Raw genomic sequence first — 15,000 nt, forward strand, 5'->3', positions numbered from 1 at the left:
GCCAGAACATTAAAACCCTGATGACGGAGTTTCAACAAAATGTGAAAAGCAACCAACGGTTGGAATCCATCTCTGATATGAAGGTATTGAAAGGTTCACAAGTATGCGATCGAAAAATGAAGAGTTTTCGATTATAGATGTCAGACCTTGTGTTGCGGCCTCGCCTTCTTGTGGCTTTCTTGTGTACGGGGTCGTCTGATTTGCGTAGCAAGCAGTTTGGCGAAAGTCTCACAAATATTATTTTAAATTTGGCATGAAAAGCCTCAGGGGGAAGGGCTGCTAATACTTTATTTTCCTTGAATTGCACTTTCCCTCACCCAGCACGTCACTGGCTACAGGGGTTTGATTCCGTTATATGTGGCTCATCTGTTTATTTGTTGATGATACTCAAGACGATAGTTATTTATAGTTGAGGGCAAACGAAGCTGTTATCGACTGTCATAATAGTTACTGGTCGTGTTCTTTTCCTGTTAACAGGCCTTTGTGGAGAATTACCCTCAGTTCAAGAAGATGTCAGGCACTGTATCTAAACACGTTACCATTGTGAGCGAGTTATCTCGTTTGGTAACCGAGCGATCACTCTTAGACGTGTCAGAAGTTGAACAAGATCTTGCTTGTCAGAGCGACCACTCCTCCGCGTTACAGGCAAGTGCGTGTCTAGTCCCCAGTGTTCTCGCGGCTTCTTTGCTGCTCCCATCATACATGGTGCATGTTTGCTATATGTTCGTATACTTAAACTGTGGTTACATGAAAGTTTGACATCACCGCACTTGAGAGAGCAGAAAGCCTGAAAAATCCAGGCTTCCACGGGGGCTTGAACACACCGTCCCGCTGCTTACTGTGCAACTGGGGTGATCTTCAACGTTCTCAGTGTATTGAATCATTTATGCTGTCAGTAACAGCTCTATTCCCTGCCCACAAGCTAATATTATTCGGAAGGTCATAGGTTGGCATAGGTTCACATCGAGCACGACGACGGCTACTAGAATGCCACAAAACAAAAGACAATGACTCTGCACGTGCGTTTCACATTTTCGTACATTACTTTGTCGTTGTCGTCCTGACAACAACGCGATGTGACCAAATGTGAGGCTATGCGGAGGGTGCGAGCATTTGACGATGATTGTTCAATTTTTCTTCCTAGTATCACCTTCGATCATACTAGTTTTAGACTACAAATACTGATACGCACTTTCCATGCCGAACGACTCGGAATATTCGCGAAACTCTTACAATAACGGGAAATAATATTATTCGACAACGTTCTCGCAGCTGTCGTCCTACCTTAAATTCAAAATTGCTGGGTGGCCACATACTGAAACTAAAATCGGATAAACATCATTTTAGTTACGTAATAAATAAACGCTCTCATGCGGCTGGTATCTCGGCCGATAATGTCCGTCGCGGCTGAGAAAATGAAGAAATGGCCGAGAAACGAAGCTTCAAGGGCAAGTGGAGGCAATTGGGGACAATTTCTCAGCCAAGGACATCATTAGCTCCTCGGACCCGCCAAAAACTGGATCAGTTTTTAGTGGAACTGGGATTGTTAATCTTTTCAGAACATTCGCCGACAGTTAGCCAATGATAATGTGAGCGAGTTGGATATGATGAGAATGGTTTCCCTGTACGCCTTGCGCTACGAAAGGCACAGCAGCAACGACGTTCGCGGCCTGTTTCACATGCTGTCAAGACGAGGTGTCAGCGAACATTATGAGAAGGTACAGAATCACTTTAGTTATATCTTAAGCTAAAATAGCACCACAGGTGCCTTAGCTTTTGTAAAAAACATGACAGAAATGAGTTCATAAACTGAAGTGATATGGTAAATTGATCACCGTAAAGACATTCGAAAGCGTTAGCTCTTCGTTAGAGCGGAAAGAAAATGACAAGGAAGCATGGAAACCAGATACAACCTTCCCAATCATTCGAGCGAAACACTTGATCACGATCACGAAAAAGAGTAATTAGAAAACAATGTAATTGCAACCTCATTATCGGTACCCAATTTAAAAATTGCTTAATTGCGGTGTTTTGATTGGTTGGAACATTCGCGCCAAATTCTAAACCCAAGGAGTTGCAAAACCGGCACCGGCCTTTTTCACGCTTGGTGCGCGCTGCATTTATATTTTCAGCTAGTCTTGATTGGTTCGTTCGAAATTTAGCTTGCCGTGATTTGGCCAGATCAGATTGACAGACGTGATAAATTGCTTTCAGCCTTTCAAATACGTCGTTGATGTTCTTCCAACAAAGTAAATTAAAAATGCCGAAAAACGAAAGATAAGGAAAGGAAAAAAACACATTTTTGTATTGCAACACCTCCTTTTTTTTTTCTGGTGCTGCAATCCCTCAACCGTTTTAATAATTGTTGTTATAGAGCAGTTTTCAAACGACTGTCGAAAGTAATGACGCGATTGCAATTACTACGCTTAGTGATTGGTTTAAAAATCTCACGCCAGTTTATCAACCAATGAAAAGGAAAACCAAAACCAATCGCGACTTCCACGCGCGATTTTTCCCGCGCTTTGAGCAAGTTGCATGGAATTGCTACGAATTTGGATTGGTTCGTTGCGCTGTTGCATCTCCTCTGATTGGTCGAAAAAATTACTTTGGTCTTGGTTTTATGACACTCGATTGAAAACGACTCTAATGATAGAACAATTGCTGGTAACAATAATATCAAGACGTTTGCGTAACCTAAGGTCTATAAATAATTTTATTATATGGTTAGAGTTTCTGGCCGATATGTATCGCGCGCTTTGATTGGCTAAGAGCAGCTAAGCGCTGGGGTATTATTCTCCGGAAATGCCCATGGGCCGATTGTGGATTATGCAAATTAGTTTTTTTCTTCAATAGAACCGTTCTGTTGCAACGTCGTCTGTTGGCCACATAATAAACAACTTAATAACCTCGACTGTTCGGGAAAATCTTAAACCTAGGTCTCCAGGCTGTATGATTGACCTCGTTATCGCTCGGTCAATACGGCAAGGCCTCAGTTCGAGATTTTGCTGTAACGACCTCACTCTCGGTTATTAAGAAGTTATGAATTGCCGACTACTTTGAAATTCAGGCAAATTGAATTTGTTCGCAGATATGGCGAATGTAATACACCTTATTCCAAAATGGCCTCCATTTTAGTATTCTTTAGATTCCGTGCAAATTGGCCCTTATGGCTTCGTTCAAGGTTAAATATTCTTTTGAATTTTACGTTTGAAAGTGAGGCCATAAGGACCAATTTGCATGGAGGCAAAAGAATACTAAAATGGGGGGGGGGGGGGAGGGGGTGTATTTATCCGAGTATCCGTAATTTATTATCAATAAATAAGTCTCTTCATTTTACATTTGACATTTAGGTCTGTCGCACAATGCTAAGCATTTTAGACCGCATTTTATTCGGTTCTGTAATTCAGTTTAACAATCAAATGTTAGAACCACGTCGTACACAATAATAGACAGCACTTCAAGATAGCACTGACGAGTAGCTCTCATTTAAGTTGTAAGACATCAGTGTCTTATTATTTACATTTTCAAGCGATTTTCAATGCCTCTTAGCTGAATAATAACCCGTAATTAAGGATTACAATTAACAATGCATGCACTGATCATGATCATTAAAGAATATTGTTATAAGGATTACACCAGTTCCTCTTCCGACTCACAATATGATGAGAAAGTTTAAACTTTATGAATTGTAATTAAGGAGACATTTGCCATCAAACTGTGGCTCATTTGGAGCAATTCCACTTAGCGGTTTGTTTCATTACTTGCTTTTAAGACACTTAAAATGTACAGGGTTTTTTTTACAATTATTCGAGGTTAACTTAAGATATCTGTTTTAGTGTACTTTTCATCATCTTGTGTGAGACAAGTGTAAGTTCACTCAATATTCACACTCCCCTTACATACTCATTTAAACATACTGTTGATAAGTTTACCCCAGTACGGGTTCTTGGCCGGTTTTTAGCTTTTAACCAAGAAAAAAGATAGAGAGAGCGTATTTTTGTCAAAGATGATATATATATATATATATATATACAGACGCGTGCAAAGTGGGCGAACATTAGGACTTTTAAGATCTACGACGGCAAACTCGACGAAATTGTCACCTCAAAATATACTTATCATTCGAAATTCATTTTCATCTCGTCCATGTCGTACAATGTCAACGAAGTATTCTAAAAATAAATTGGCCTTATTCACGATAGCCGCCATGTTGGTTCGCAAATTGTCATTAGCCACGTGTTATGCTTGGGGGCAAACATTGGAAAAAAGGCAAATTGCGGAAAATCGGCTCGTCGAAATATTGACATAACATCGCAAGTCCATTTTAGCATTTAGAATTAAGTACCTTTTATAATAATTTTATATCTGTTGATTGCCTTTGAAAGTTTGACTTTCTACTTCGTTAGCTGCTCATTTTTCACTAAAAAAATCGAAGTAACTTGTGTAATCATTCTATTTTACTACTTAGGTGATAAACATTCAATGAACGTGAAACAAATCACCTGTGTGGCTAAGATGTTCGTTATAACCTCTCGAACTTGTGTTGTTTGCCCCCCCCCTCACCCCCCAGAAGTGTGTCGCTAATTTGCATGATAATAGCAAATCCAAAATGGCGCCCATCGTGAATAAGGTCGATTGGTACAAACGGTTTCAGAGTAATAAAGAGGATGAAATATTCACATTTGCATACGCTCACGTCGTAGTCAAAACATCAAATATGGTGATTTCACGTCGTTGTTTTTGCAGAGTACTGCTAAAATATGCGTACCGCACTTGCAGTGTGATTATGTTGCATCTTTTAACCAAATATATTACTTTTTTGTTGCCGTTGCCGTTGCCGTTGCCTTAGGGTGCGTTTCTTTGGGAGAATCCAAAACTGGATTTACGATCTCAGGTCACAACACGGAAAGGAAAGGAACTTTATTTAAGTGTCTAGTCGTTCTAGCGCTGGAGCGCTAATTGGGGACACTGTAAACTGAAATTAACAATGAAAGTAAATCAAGTCAAATGTTGGTTTTTTAATTCGTTCCTAAAGAAACGAAGAATTCGAAAACGGGTTTTTCTGGCGTGACAGCCCACTTTCAGCGGGTTAGGATTAATGTAATTTGTATCAAATTGAAGTTCTACGAAAAATTTACGACCTTCTATAAATGTTGGGTGCATTGAAGGAAAAAATAGCACTGAAAACTCTCCTTGATTGCTCACCATGATTCACGCAAATGGCGGGAATGTGTACTTTTCACAAGACTACCGCTGGCCAAACGTAATGTTTTTGTGATCCGTCTCCCAAAGAAACGCATGGATCATGAATCCTAAAAATCCGGATTCAGATCTGATCTAATGAATCCATCCACTCGGAGAGTGGATTCTTCCAATAAATAATACATTTTTGGATTTTAGTAAAAAAACTCAAAATCCGCTTTTGGTACAAGATTTCCCACAGACACGCACCCTTAGTTGTCATCATTTCTTAATCACCCGAAAGTTGATGTACGATGTAAGATGGCTGTAAGATGGCGACGTGAAGGAAAGAAATTGTCGGACATGGTTTGCAAATCACTTAACGGTTGGCATGTTTAAAGCACCCACTTTAAAAAGCGATGATGAACAGTACTTCAATCCAAGCACTCATTTCAAAAACTCATATGACGAGAATTTACGTCTAATCATTTGGTAGCTTCCGTCGTTGCTCGAATGGTAAGAGTTCCTCCGACAAGGGAAAAACCGAGTAGAAATCAATTTGTAAAATTTACGGACTGCCGGTCATTTAGTAAGATCAAAACCTAGACCGCTGGCCGGTCATATGGACACAGCATAAACGAAAACTTATTTCATGAAGCGATCACGTATAATGGCCTTTTTACTCGTCATTTAATTTCGTTGAGTATGTGCAAACTAGCAAAACTACACACCAATCAGGTTTGGTGGAACAGTGTTGAAGCTCGGGGACCTTGGGAGTAAAAATTGTTTTGCTGTTGCGTGTTTAGGTTTTCCTAAGACTTGAGATCACTTGGTCATTTCTCGTTGCAGATTCGCCGAGAACAGTAACATTTTCACTTTAGGCCGTCCTTTAAGAAATGGTGCCATTAGGGAGGTTAAGCACGCGCGTTTTTGAGACGCGGACGGCAACCGAAAGAGAACATTTCACGCGCCAGGACAGTGGTGTCTCCCAGATTTTTATACTAATCATCTCTAATGGAAAAAAGATACTTAGCAATGTGAATGTGGTTGTGAAGACAAGTTAAAAGGGAAAATAGCTCACTTCCGGTTGCCGTCCGCGTCTCAAAAATGGACGTGCTTAAGCTCCCTAGTTACTAAACACACCGTGTCTCTTCAACTGAGCCTGCAGGATTTTCTAAACCCTTTGTGACGCCCTTTGTGACGATTCCCTTAACGAGTCCCGTATCCCTTGGCCAAATGACCGTAAAGCGTCGAGGAAGTCTTGTTTGATGAATGTACATAGGATTGGATTACACAGTGCTGTCAGAAAACGGAAGAAGATTATCCAAATGACTAGAGTTTGCATGACTTCTATCGGGATGATGGAAAATCCGTGTAGAGCTTCTAAGTCATCCATTATAGCCCAAAGGAAGTAGAAAGATACACCGAAGATGAAAACCGCGATCATTGAAATAAAGAGGAAAGCAATTTTTTTTTCGTTGAGTTTTCGTCTTCCGGCGTTTACTCGTGTGGACGAACTTTCGTCGGACACTTCGCTGTGAATTTCGTTGGCGTGCCTCCGAAGTTGGACGAAGATTTTGGTGTAGATAGCCACCATTAGAAATAAGGGCACTACAACGAGAGTAGCAAAGGAAAAGATGGCATATCCAAGATCGAAGCGAGTAACAGTGTTTTCTTCCAATGGAGATAAGATCCAAGCGAATTGCACCGTGGAAAGAAACAGCGCGCTTGTCCAAACTGTCGCCAATGCCCATCTCAGCCTCTCCTCTGTCACGATCGTGGGGTATCGCAGCATCTTTGTGACACGGAGATAACGGTCCAGGGACAGGAGAGTGAGATGACCCACGGAAGAAAACGCCAAGAACCGGTTTAGGATGTCCATGGCGATGCACACCTCTGGCTTTATTGCTGCGGAACAAGCAATGACCATTGGCACCGCGAGCAGTCCTGTCAGGAGATCACTGAATGCTAAGCTAGTGAGCATCAAGTTTGACGTGGTTCGTAGGCGTCTTCGGCGCCAAATCAGCAGAAGAACCAGACCGTTCGCAGCGACAATTAAAAAAGAGAGAAAAGCGTATAAAGCAAACGCACCTGTTTGATTTCCTTCGAAGTATTCCTCATTTTCGAGTTCCTCTTTCGTTGTGTTTGTGTTGTTAGTCAGCGTGTTGTTTTGGCGTTCCATTTCGTAACTTTCTTTCAACTGCTACAGGATTTTCTTTCCAAATGCAATACTGAAGACTTTGGTCGTCTCACTTTAAAATTAACCTCACCACCGCCTTTTTTCTTTTCACTGAGATCCTCCTTTTCGTTGTTTTCACAAAATTTCTGGCTATTCTTTCCTTTCCAAAGATAAGAACTGCGATGTTTAGGTGTGATGTTTTCTTAGCCTCCGAAGGTCAAATGCAAATCAACACAAACCTGCAAAATTCAATTGAAGGAATACACGACAGTTATAATCAGTTATGAAAAATCGCCCACAGAGTTTGCAGTTTGTATAGTGTTGGGATCGACAATCACATGAAATGATTTCGAGTGTAATTTGGAATAAATGACCACGAATACAAAGGCTCACCATTCGATCTCTCTGAAAATAAAATCTGATCGTTCGTTTGAACGTTTCCCAGATCCAGGAGAAAAATGATATGATTATTTGATTATACATTTATGAAAAAGCGAGACATCTTCTACGGCTAGACCCGCTGTGTTTGCAAAATGTTCAACTCTGAGGGCTCGTAATTTTACAATGTCATGTGCCACCTACTGCGTTGATTTATATTGTGCAAAATCCCCTGATGTTTTTAGGCCACTGGTTATCCAAGGCTTAGAAAACGCGGGAGGTCGTGAGTTCAACTCCGGCCGGACCAACACTCAGGGGTCTTTAAATAACTGAGGAGAAAGTGCTGCCTTTGTAACTACATCTGCAAATCATGGGTTAGACTTTAAAGTCTTCTCGGATAAGGACGATAAGCCAGAGGTCCCGTCTCACAACCCTTCAATGTTTGTAATCCTGTGGGACGTAAAAGAACCCACACACTTGTCGCTAAGATTAGGGCACGTAGTTCCCCGTGTTGTGGTCTGTCTTCCGTTGTGTATCATGTTTGGGAGGGTAAAAAAAACGGGCCACAGTAATTGGCGCAAGCTGTGGTGACGCTCTGCCAGCTTGACTGGCAAAGTTAATAAATAAATAAACTACTTTTGCTTGCGTTTCGAGAGGGTTTTGAGAGGAGCGTGTTTCTCAACAAGTCTGGACAATGTGTTATAGAAGTGAGAAAAAGCACTGTCGACATCGAACTGGTCATAAAGATTAGTTTGGCTCGAGAGAGCGTCCGAGAGTTCTGAGTTAAACTATTAAAGGAGAAACCAGAAAACCCCCTATCTGCGCATTTGTTTTCTCTACTTCGGCTTCGAAGCCCGGACGGGACTCGAACCCATCGCTACAGTAAGACTGCATGCGAATTGAAACGTTGTAGTGGATAAAATGTATTGCAAAAACTGCAAATCTACACAATACGAGGCTCGCTCATTTTTAGTTAGTTTCAGCCGAGTTGGTGGAGCTGCATGCACATATGCATGGTTTTGCTGCATCACGCTCAGTCGGCTTTAAATATGCGAAAAAAAATGTATAGAAAACTCAAACTTATTTCTAACATTGCCTTACTCAGATATCTGGTATGCGGAAGAGAAAAGTAACTTTAAAATGCCCACTTACACAAAAAATGGTGTCGGTTTGGGGATAGCTTGTTGCAGAAACGCCTAGCCGAGGAAATCTAGCTCAGTTTGAGTGGTCCTAGAGTCGTATGGTATTTTCGTCCTTTTTTGCCTCCAATTTAATTTAGGTATATTTGCTTTGCGCAGCTGTTAAAAGAATCGAACTGGCATGCCCTTGATAATGTTTATCCTATGCAAACAATGCACTGTTGGACTTCAATCAAATCTCCGCCTTAGGGTGCACTCGTGAAAACTATCATAAGCTTGCAACTTCCCGTTTCCTTTTTTCAATCACACTGCTCAATATTTTTTATAGTCTCTAGATAAGGACACTGGTAAACGTGTACTTTCGATTGATCCTTATTTGCTTTTGTAGTTGAAAGAGGTTTAAGGTTAATCACGTACCTTTTAAAATGTCCCTTTTAATGGTTCTTTAACCCTGTGTTGCATTTTTGTTATTAAGGGCAATCTCAGTTTGGCTTTTTGAACGCCTTGTTTTGTATTCATTCCAATCTTGCTAAAAAAATACCCTTTCTTTTGAGCCTTCGTTCCTCAAAATTTCGTTTTATAAACTAAGTCAACTCGAGAGTGTAATTTTGCGTTTCCTTTTATGTGACTTGTAATTTTCGTTTGTTTATTATTTTCTTTTGTGCTAAAAGGATGGTTTTTTGTAGACTTCTCACATTTCCCGTTTCACAGGAAGAAAGTATAAGGCGCCTAATCGTCTACTCGGAAAATTAAGATAGAGATGAAAGAATTGTACCGACGAACCTTCGCGATATCTGATTTTAGTGTGAAAAAGGAACCCATTCAATATCGTAAACTTTCGCTACACAATAAGACACCGATATTACTGTAAAATAAAAAAAACTCAGTCAAGTCACGTTTTACATATTTGGTTTACAAAGGGCTGTATAACCGTAGTGAAAGGTATAATGTTTATCATCGCTGCCCCAGAAAAAAATGAAATTGTTAGTTTTGGCTTTTGTTCTTCCTCAAGTTTGTGTTCTTTACGTTTATTTATACATGATTTTGGATTTTTTTTTTAAGTTTATCGTTTGTGGGCTGGAGTGTTTAGAGGGTTGCCTGTATTGCTTTGACATTTTAGCTCTATTATATTATTTTAATGAGCAACGGTTAAAACGAATTTGATTATGAAAACTATGACAACGGAAGGAGATGCACCGCTATTAATTGTTATGTGAAGTTATAAAGCATTGTCAATGAATATGGATTGATCACGGCATTTGAAGTTATATATGAAAATCTCGACAAATTGTTTCTTACTTTACAATTTTCCCTGCAAACTCGCGCCTTTGAATGAACTTTGCGAAGAGTGATTTAATTGCGAATCATCCTCTAGTGTTTTATAGTGTGGTTAAAATAGCCAAGAAATGAACAAATAACCGAGAACGAAATTTAATGAGTGACTTTGACGATAATCTGAAATTTCTCTTCGTGTACTTTGCTCACATTTTCCGCTGACAAACCATCAAGTTCGAGTTCACGAAGTTGCAGCGAAGAAATGTGCCTAAATTTACAGTCTGCAAGAGTTTTACCTCGTCTTTTTTTTTTCAGTTTTTAGTTAATCTGTCGTTTCGTGTCATTCTCCTTGCATTCTCCTTCATCGTTGGAAAGGGGACAGAGACAACTTCAAAACGTAACAATTTCGCTATCATTTCATCTATATTATAAGCAAAACTTCTTACATCTTAATTGGTACTAATGGTTTTCTCGTAAAGATAGAGACTTAACGGTTAATTGTTGTATTAGTTCCGTTTTCGTCACTCTGATTACTTCAGGCTGTTATATTACTGATTTTTTATTAGAGTGTGAGAGAAAATGTGTACTTAACTGCACGCCGCACGTGCAACAGGATTCAATACATTTCCTCATTAAACCATGCAATATTAAGCACTTAATGACTGGCCCCAAGGGAAACAGTGAGTTTTGTATCCCCGAGACCCTCAATATTGAGGAGAAAGAAAACGTATTTGAGTTGGGAGGTATAACATTATAGTTTACTGGCGATAACGTTTTCCTCGGGCCTGAAGCCGAAACTTCGTGTACTGCTTGTGAAATAATTATCCATTTCGCTCTGAGACAATCTAGACGTAAGTTTATGTAATCTAGATTGTCAAGAACTGAAAAAGGAAGACGAGCCTTTTGACAATACGAGACTGTGCGCGTTTGTGCATTCCCGTATTACTTTTGTTGAAGGTACATGTATGTTATAATCAGGATATTCAAAATGTACTTGTAATCATTCGACAACATGTATTCCGTAATCTGCGTACGGTGTCAAGGAAGGACTGTCGAACGCCAGCTTATTGCCAGGCTAAAATATCTTTCGCCACATTCTTCAGTAGCCAATCAGACTGAGTTAAAATCCAAGCCAATTGTGATTGGCTCGCACACGTTTTGCCGCGCTTTTGGGCCGGCTGTTTGTATTTTTTGCTTCCTGATTGGATAATTTTAATCGTCTGCGTCTGCTGTGATTACTATAGTCCAGATCTCACGATACTTCATTGAAAATCGCTTTTAATATTTGTTTTCTCTTATACACTTTCTTGTCCTGTTTTGTATTATTAGCATGTGACGGCTTTGATTCAATATGGAGGCAGAGATGTCCGTAGCAGCGATCTCTTTGGGCAAAACAAAACACCGTTGTCTCTGACTAGACGGTTCTTCAAAGGATTGAAGGTATATCGTTTAATACTTTGTCGAGTGTTTATAGCAGGGCAAGCCTAAAAAGTTATGGATTATACACGGATAGTTCTATCATCGTGCATTTGTAGGTGTTAAGCGCTAAAACCCGCTTTTATATATTAGCACAAAAATCTTACACGGCACTCCGAAATCTCGGTACCGTACCTATGTTTCTCTAGCACGGCACGGTTAACGTTTCGTGTGCAAACAGATCAAACAGAAGTCATATTAGGCACCCCTGCCAGAAATTATAAGGGTGCCAAGCACATCTCTGGTCGTGTGTTAGGAACTCCAAATATTGGTTCAGTTTACCGCTATTTTCAAGCCGTGATAAGACGCGCTCTAGAGAAATCGCCTCAGTTAATGATTTTGTTCGAATTGACCCAACCATGGCTGATAATCCAAGGTGACTATCAACAAAAAAAGAGAGAGAACTCTTAAAAGATATTTCCATTGGTGCTTAAAGTGACTGAGGGTTTTTAAAAGGATAAAGGCAAACGACATTTTATGAAATATCGAGGACAGGTTGTCATTACATATATTTAGTATAAATACACAGGTGATTATACAAAATCGCCCGCTCTCATTGGTTCGCTATCTCGGATTATCAGCCGATAATCACCTCGACGGACGAAATGGCTGCCAGTAGTCGTTTTGCTACTGTAAGTGAAGATGATTTCGCGTTGAAATGTATTTTTTTCTCTTTTTTGAAATAATCACCTGTGTATTTATACTAAAACAATTATTCGCCTCAGTCTCAGTGATTATCGGTGATTATTCACCGATAATCACTTCGCCTTCGGCGAATAATTGTTAAATAGGGGCTTTGGCACAGGTTATAACAGAGGCCTGTGTTTTTTTTTTTCATGTTTCAGTTAACTTTGAATTGTTTCTTTCACATTGATAAAAGTGGAGTGCCTGTAAACTAGCTTGATAGCTAAGTGCACTTCCAGCGTGGTCGAGTGGTTAGGGCGTTGGGTTTGCAAGCGGCTGCTCCGGGTTCAAATCCCGTTCTAACCAATGGTTAGGATTTGTTTCCGGTTGTCCCGGGTTCAAATCCCGTTGTAACCTCTGGTTAGGATTTGTTTCCGGTTGTCCCGGGTTCAAATCCCGTTGTAACCTCTGGTTAGGATTTGTTTCCGGTTGTCCCGGGTTCAAATCCCGTTCTAACCTCTGGTTAGGATTTCTTTCCGGTTGTCCCGGGTTCAAATCCCGTTGTAACCTCTGGTTAGCATTTGTTTCCGGTTGTCCCGGGTTCAAATCCCGTTCTAACCTCTGGTTAGGATTTGTTTCCGGTTGTCCCGGGTTCAAATCCCGTTGTAACCTCTGGTTAGGATTTGTTTCCGGTTGTCCCGGGTTCAAATCCCGTTCTAACCTCTGGTAAGGATTTGTTTCCGGTTGTCCTGGATTCAACTCTACCACGCTTTGTAAATAGCCAACTGGTTGCCTCCTGCCAGTTAAGGTTCTTAATCATGTTTTTGCTAACTTTGAATTGTTTCTTTCACATTGTTTAAAGTGGGGTGCCTGTAAACTAGCTTGATAGCTAAGTGCACTTCCACTATAAACAAAGCATTACATTTTTACATTGTTCGTGGTAGACTGAGAAATGATCCGTACGAGGCCAAGGTAAACCGCCTTCTATGATTTTAACACTGACTAAAGTAGTTCGGCCGTCTCCACTGATCAGATGAATTTTTTGCTATCATATTGTTCGTATGAAGTGGTTTATCTTGCCCTTGTGATTTCAGGGAGTGGAGAATATCTACACACAACACACTCCACTGCTATCAGAGACACTTGACAATTTGGTGAAAGGAAAATTAAAAGATTCCAACTTCCCATACCTTGGCCAAATGGTTCTTCGAGACAGGTCAGCACTCTGCAATATTTTGGTACTTCTTTTAGCTTCTATCTTTCTATGTGCGATTTCAGTTGTGTTTAATTCATGCCCACTCAAAACGTTGGGGGCACGAAAGTGGTGTTGTATGATTGTTTAGATAAACGGTACACAGTCTACGTTTATATTAAGTCCCGGGCAAACGTCTTCGACATCCGTTCGATTTTGTTTAGCGATGTTGACTGCTGGGTTTGACAAACGGTTTCCACGTATCATCAGCATTTGATTCAACAAAACTTCACCAGTGGACTGGTGTTCAGTCTCAGGCCGCTACCGCGGTTGTTACTATGGATACGGACAACAGTTTCAACATCGTTGTTCAACAAAATCGAACGGATATTGAAGCAAATGTTCAAGCGGTTTGCTCGGGCATTTATGCCATAAACAAAAAATATATTGTTTGATTTTAGCGGACGTTCCACGTAAACGCGATTCTAAATCTCGCCGTAGTAATGATTTTTATATGTTGTGGAACAGATTACAATAGAGACGTTTTGTCAGTGTGGTTCCACAGCAAAGTAAGACCGGAACGGGAATTCTCGTTGTTTTGGCCGCGTGAGAAAATGCCCGGCCGAAGCATGGAACTTTCTTTGCTCTTTGCTGATAACTACTCCACGGAAACGCTTGCCACGCCGGCACGAAAACCCTTTTTAGTTTTTTAGGTTTGCATTCCCTTGCCCAGGCATTAGCATGCAAATATCTTGTTACATATTTATTGCAATCAGAGACAAACGAGCCCGTAGAGTGACTTGTTTGGATATTTGCTTTTAAATTCGTTATGATTGCCTTACATGATCAACTGTGTCAGTTTTGGTTTGGTCAAAGTACTTCCCTTAGTTGCACTTGGCCTGACGATAACTCGTAATAAGACGACGAATTCAGTTTTTGAATTCAGTTTTCAAATTCAGTTTTCAAACTTACAACAACTGCTGATTATAGCAATTAATGACATTTTTTTCAAGTCACGCTCACAGTGTTCATTATTCTTTTTCCCTCTTTTTAACGTGATTTGTTCAAAAGGCCACAAGAAATCATTGTATTTATGATCGGAGGAGCCACATACGAAGAAGCTTTTGCAGTCTACAACCTGAACAAGAGTCTTCCCGGAGTTAAAATTGTCCTTGGTGCTACAACAATGCATAACTGCAAAAGGTAAGTTGTTAATCGTATTTTATTCAATGTTCCGCGTAAATTCCTATCAAGCTTGAAAAGAAAATCAAGCCTCCAGGGTGGAAATCTTCCTGTCCTACTGCTAAGACTAAAACCCCTTCCAACCAGACGCAGCAAACTCTCAACATTGTTGCGAGTTGTTGGCCAACAATGCCGCATCCGTTTTGCAAGGGGCTAAAAGTGTGACCAGACATGGAACGCCCAACAATGTTGGGAGTTGTTGGCCAACAATGTCACCTCCGTTTGCACGGGGCATAACTCGTCTCCTGTGATACTTTGGATTACCTCAGCGCCTGCACTCACGCTTTAGCCGTACAAAATCATCATCATCACAA

The 15,000-nt window shown here is 40.4% G+C and overlaps 2 protein-coding genes across 5 annotated transcripts in view; one reads left to right on the plus strand and one right to left on the minus strand.

Moving 5' to 3' along the window:
• LOC138038552 (vacuolar protein sorting-associated protein 45-like) overlaps nt 1-15,000 on the plus strand; it is a 34,381-nt gene that overhangs the window by 11,219 nt on the left and 8,162 nt on the right. Inside the window, exons 10-15 of the mRNA XM_068884494.1 lie at nt 1-83; nt 478-645; nt 1,560-1,718; nt 11,482-11,592; nt 13,347-13,468; nt 14,516-14,647. The exon at nt 1-83 is cut by the window's left edge and continues 28 nt beyond it. Of these exons, the coding sequence (XP_068740595.1) occupies nt 1-83; nt 478-645; nt 1,560-1,718; nt 11,482-11,592; nt 13,347-13,468; nt 14,516-14,647 (775 nt within the window). The remainder of the gene's footprint in view (nt 84-477; nt 646-1,559; nt 1,719-11,481; nt 11,593-13,346; nt 13,469-14,515; nt 14,648-15,000) is intronic.
• Nucleotides 3,377-15,000, minus strand: part of LOC138038553 (adenosine receptor A3-like) — a 15,236-nt gene continuing 3,612 nt past the window's right edge. For 3 of the 4 annotated variants that reach the window (XM_068884495.1, XM_068884496.1, XM_068884498.1), the window contains exon 2: nt 3,377-7,599. In XM_068884495.1, coding sequence (XP_068740596.1) covers nt 6,356-7,363 — 1,008 coding nt within the window. In that variant the 5' untranslated portion in view covers nt 7,364-7,599 and the 3' untranslated portion in view covers nt 3,377-6,355. Of the gene's footprint in view, nt 7,600-8,890; nt 8,986-15,000 lie in introns of those variants that run through there. The other variant, XM_068884497.1, reaches the window with a different exon arrangement.

Source organism: Montipora capricornis, chromosome 2 (assembly GCF_036669925.1).
Source record: "Montipora capricornis isolate CH-2021 chromosome 2, ASM3666992v2, whole genome shotgun sequence".
In the NCBI taxonomy this organism is placed as follows: Eukaryota; Metazoa; Cnidaria; class Anthozoa; order Scleractinia; family Acroporidae; genus Montipora; species Montipora capricornis.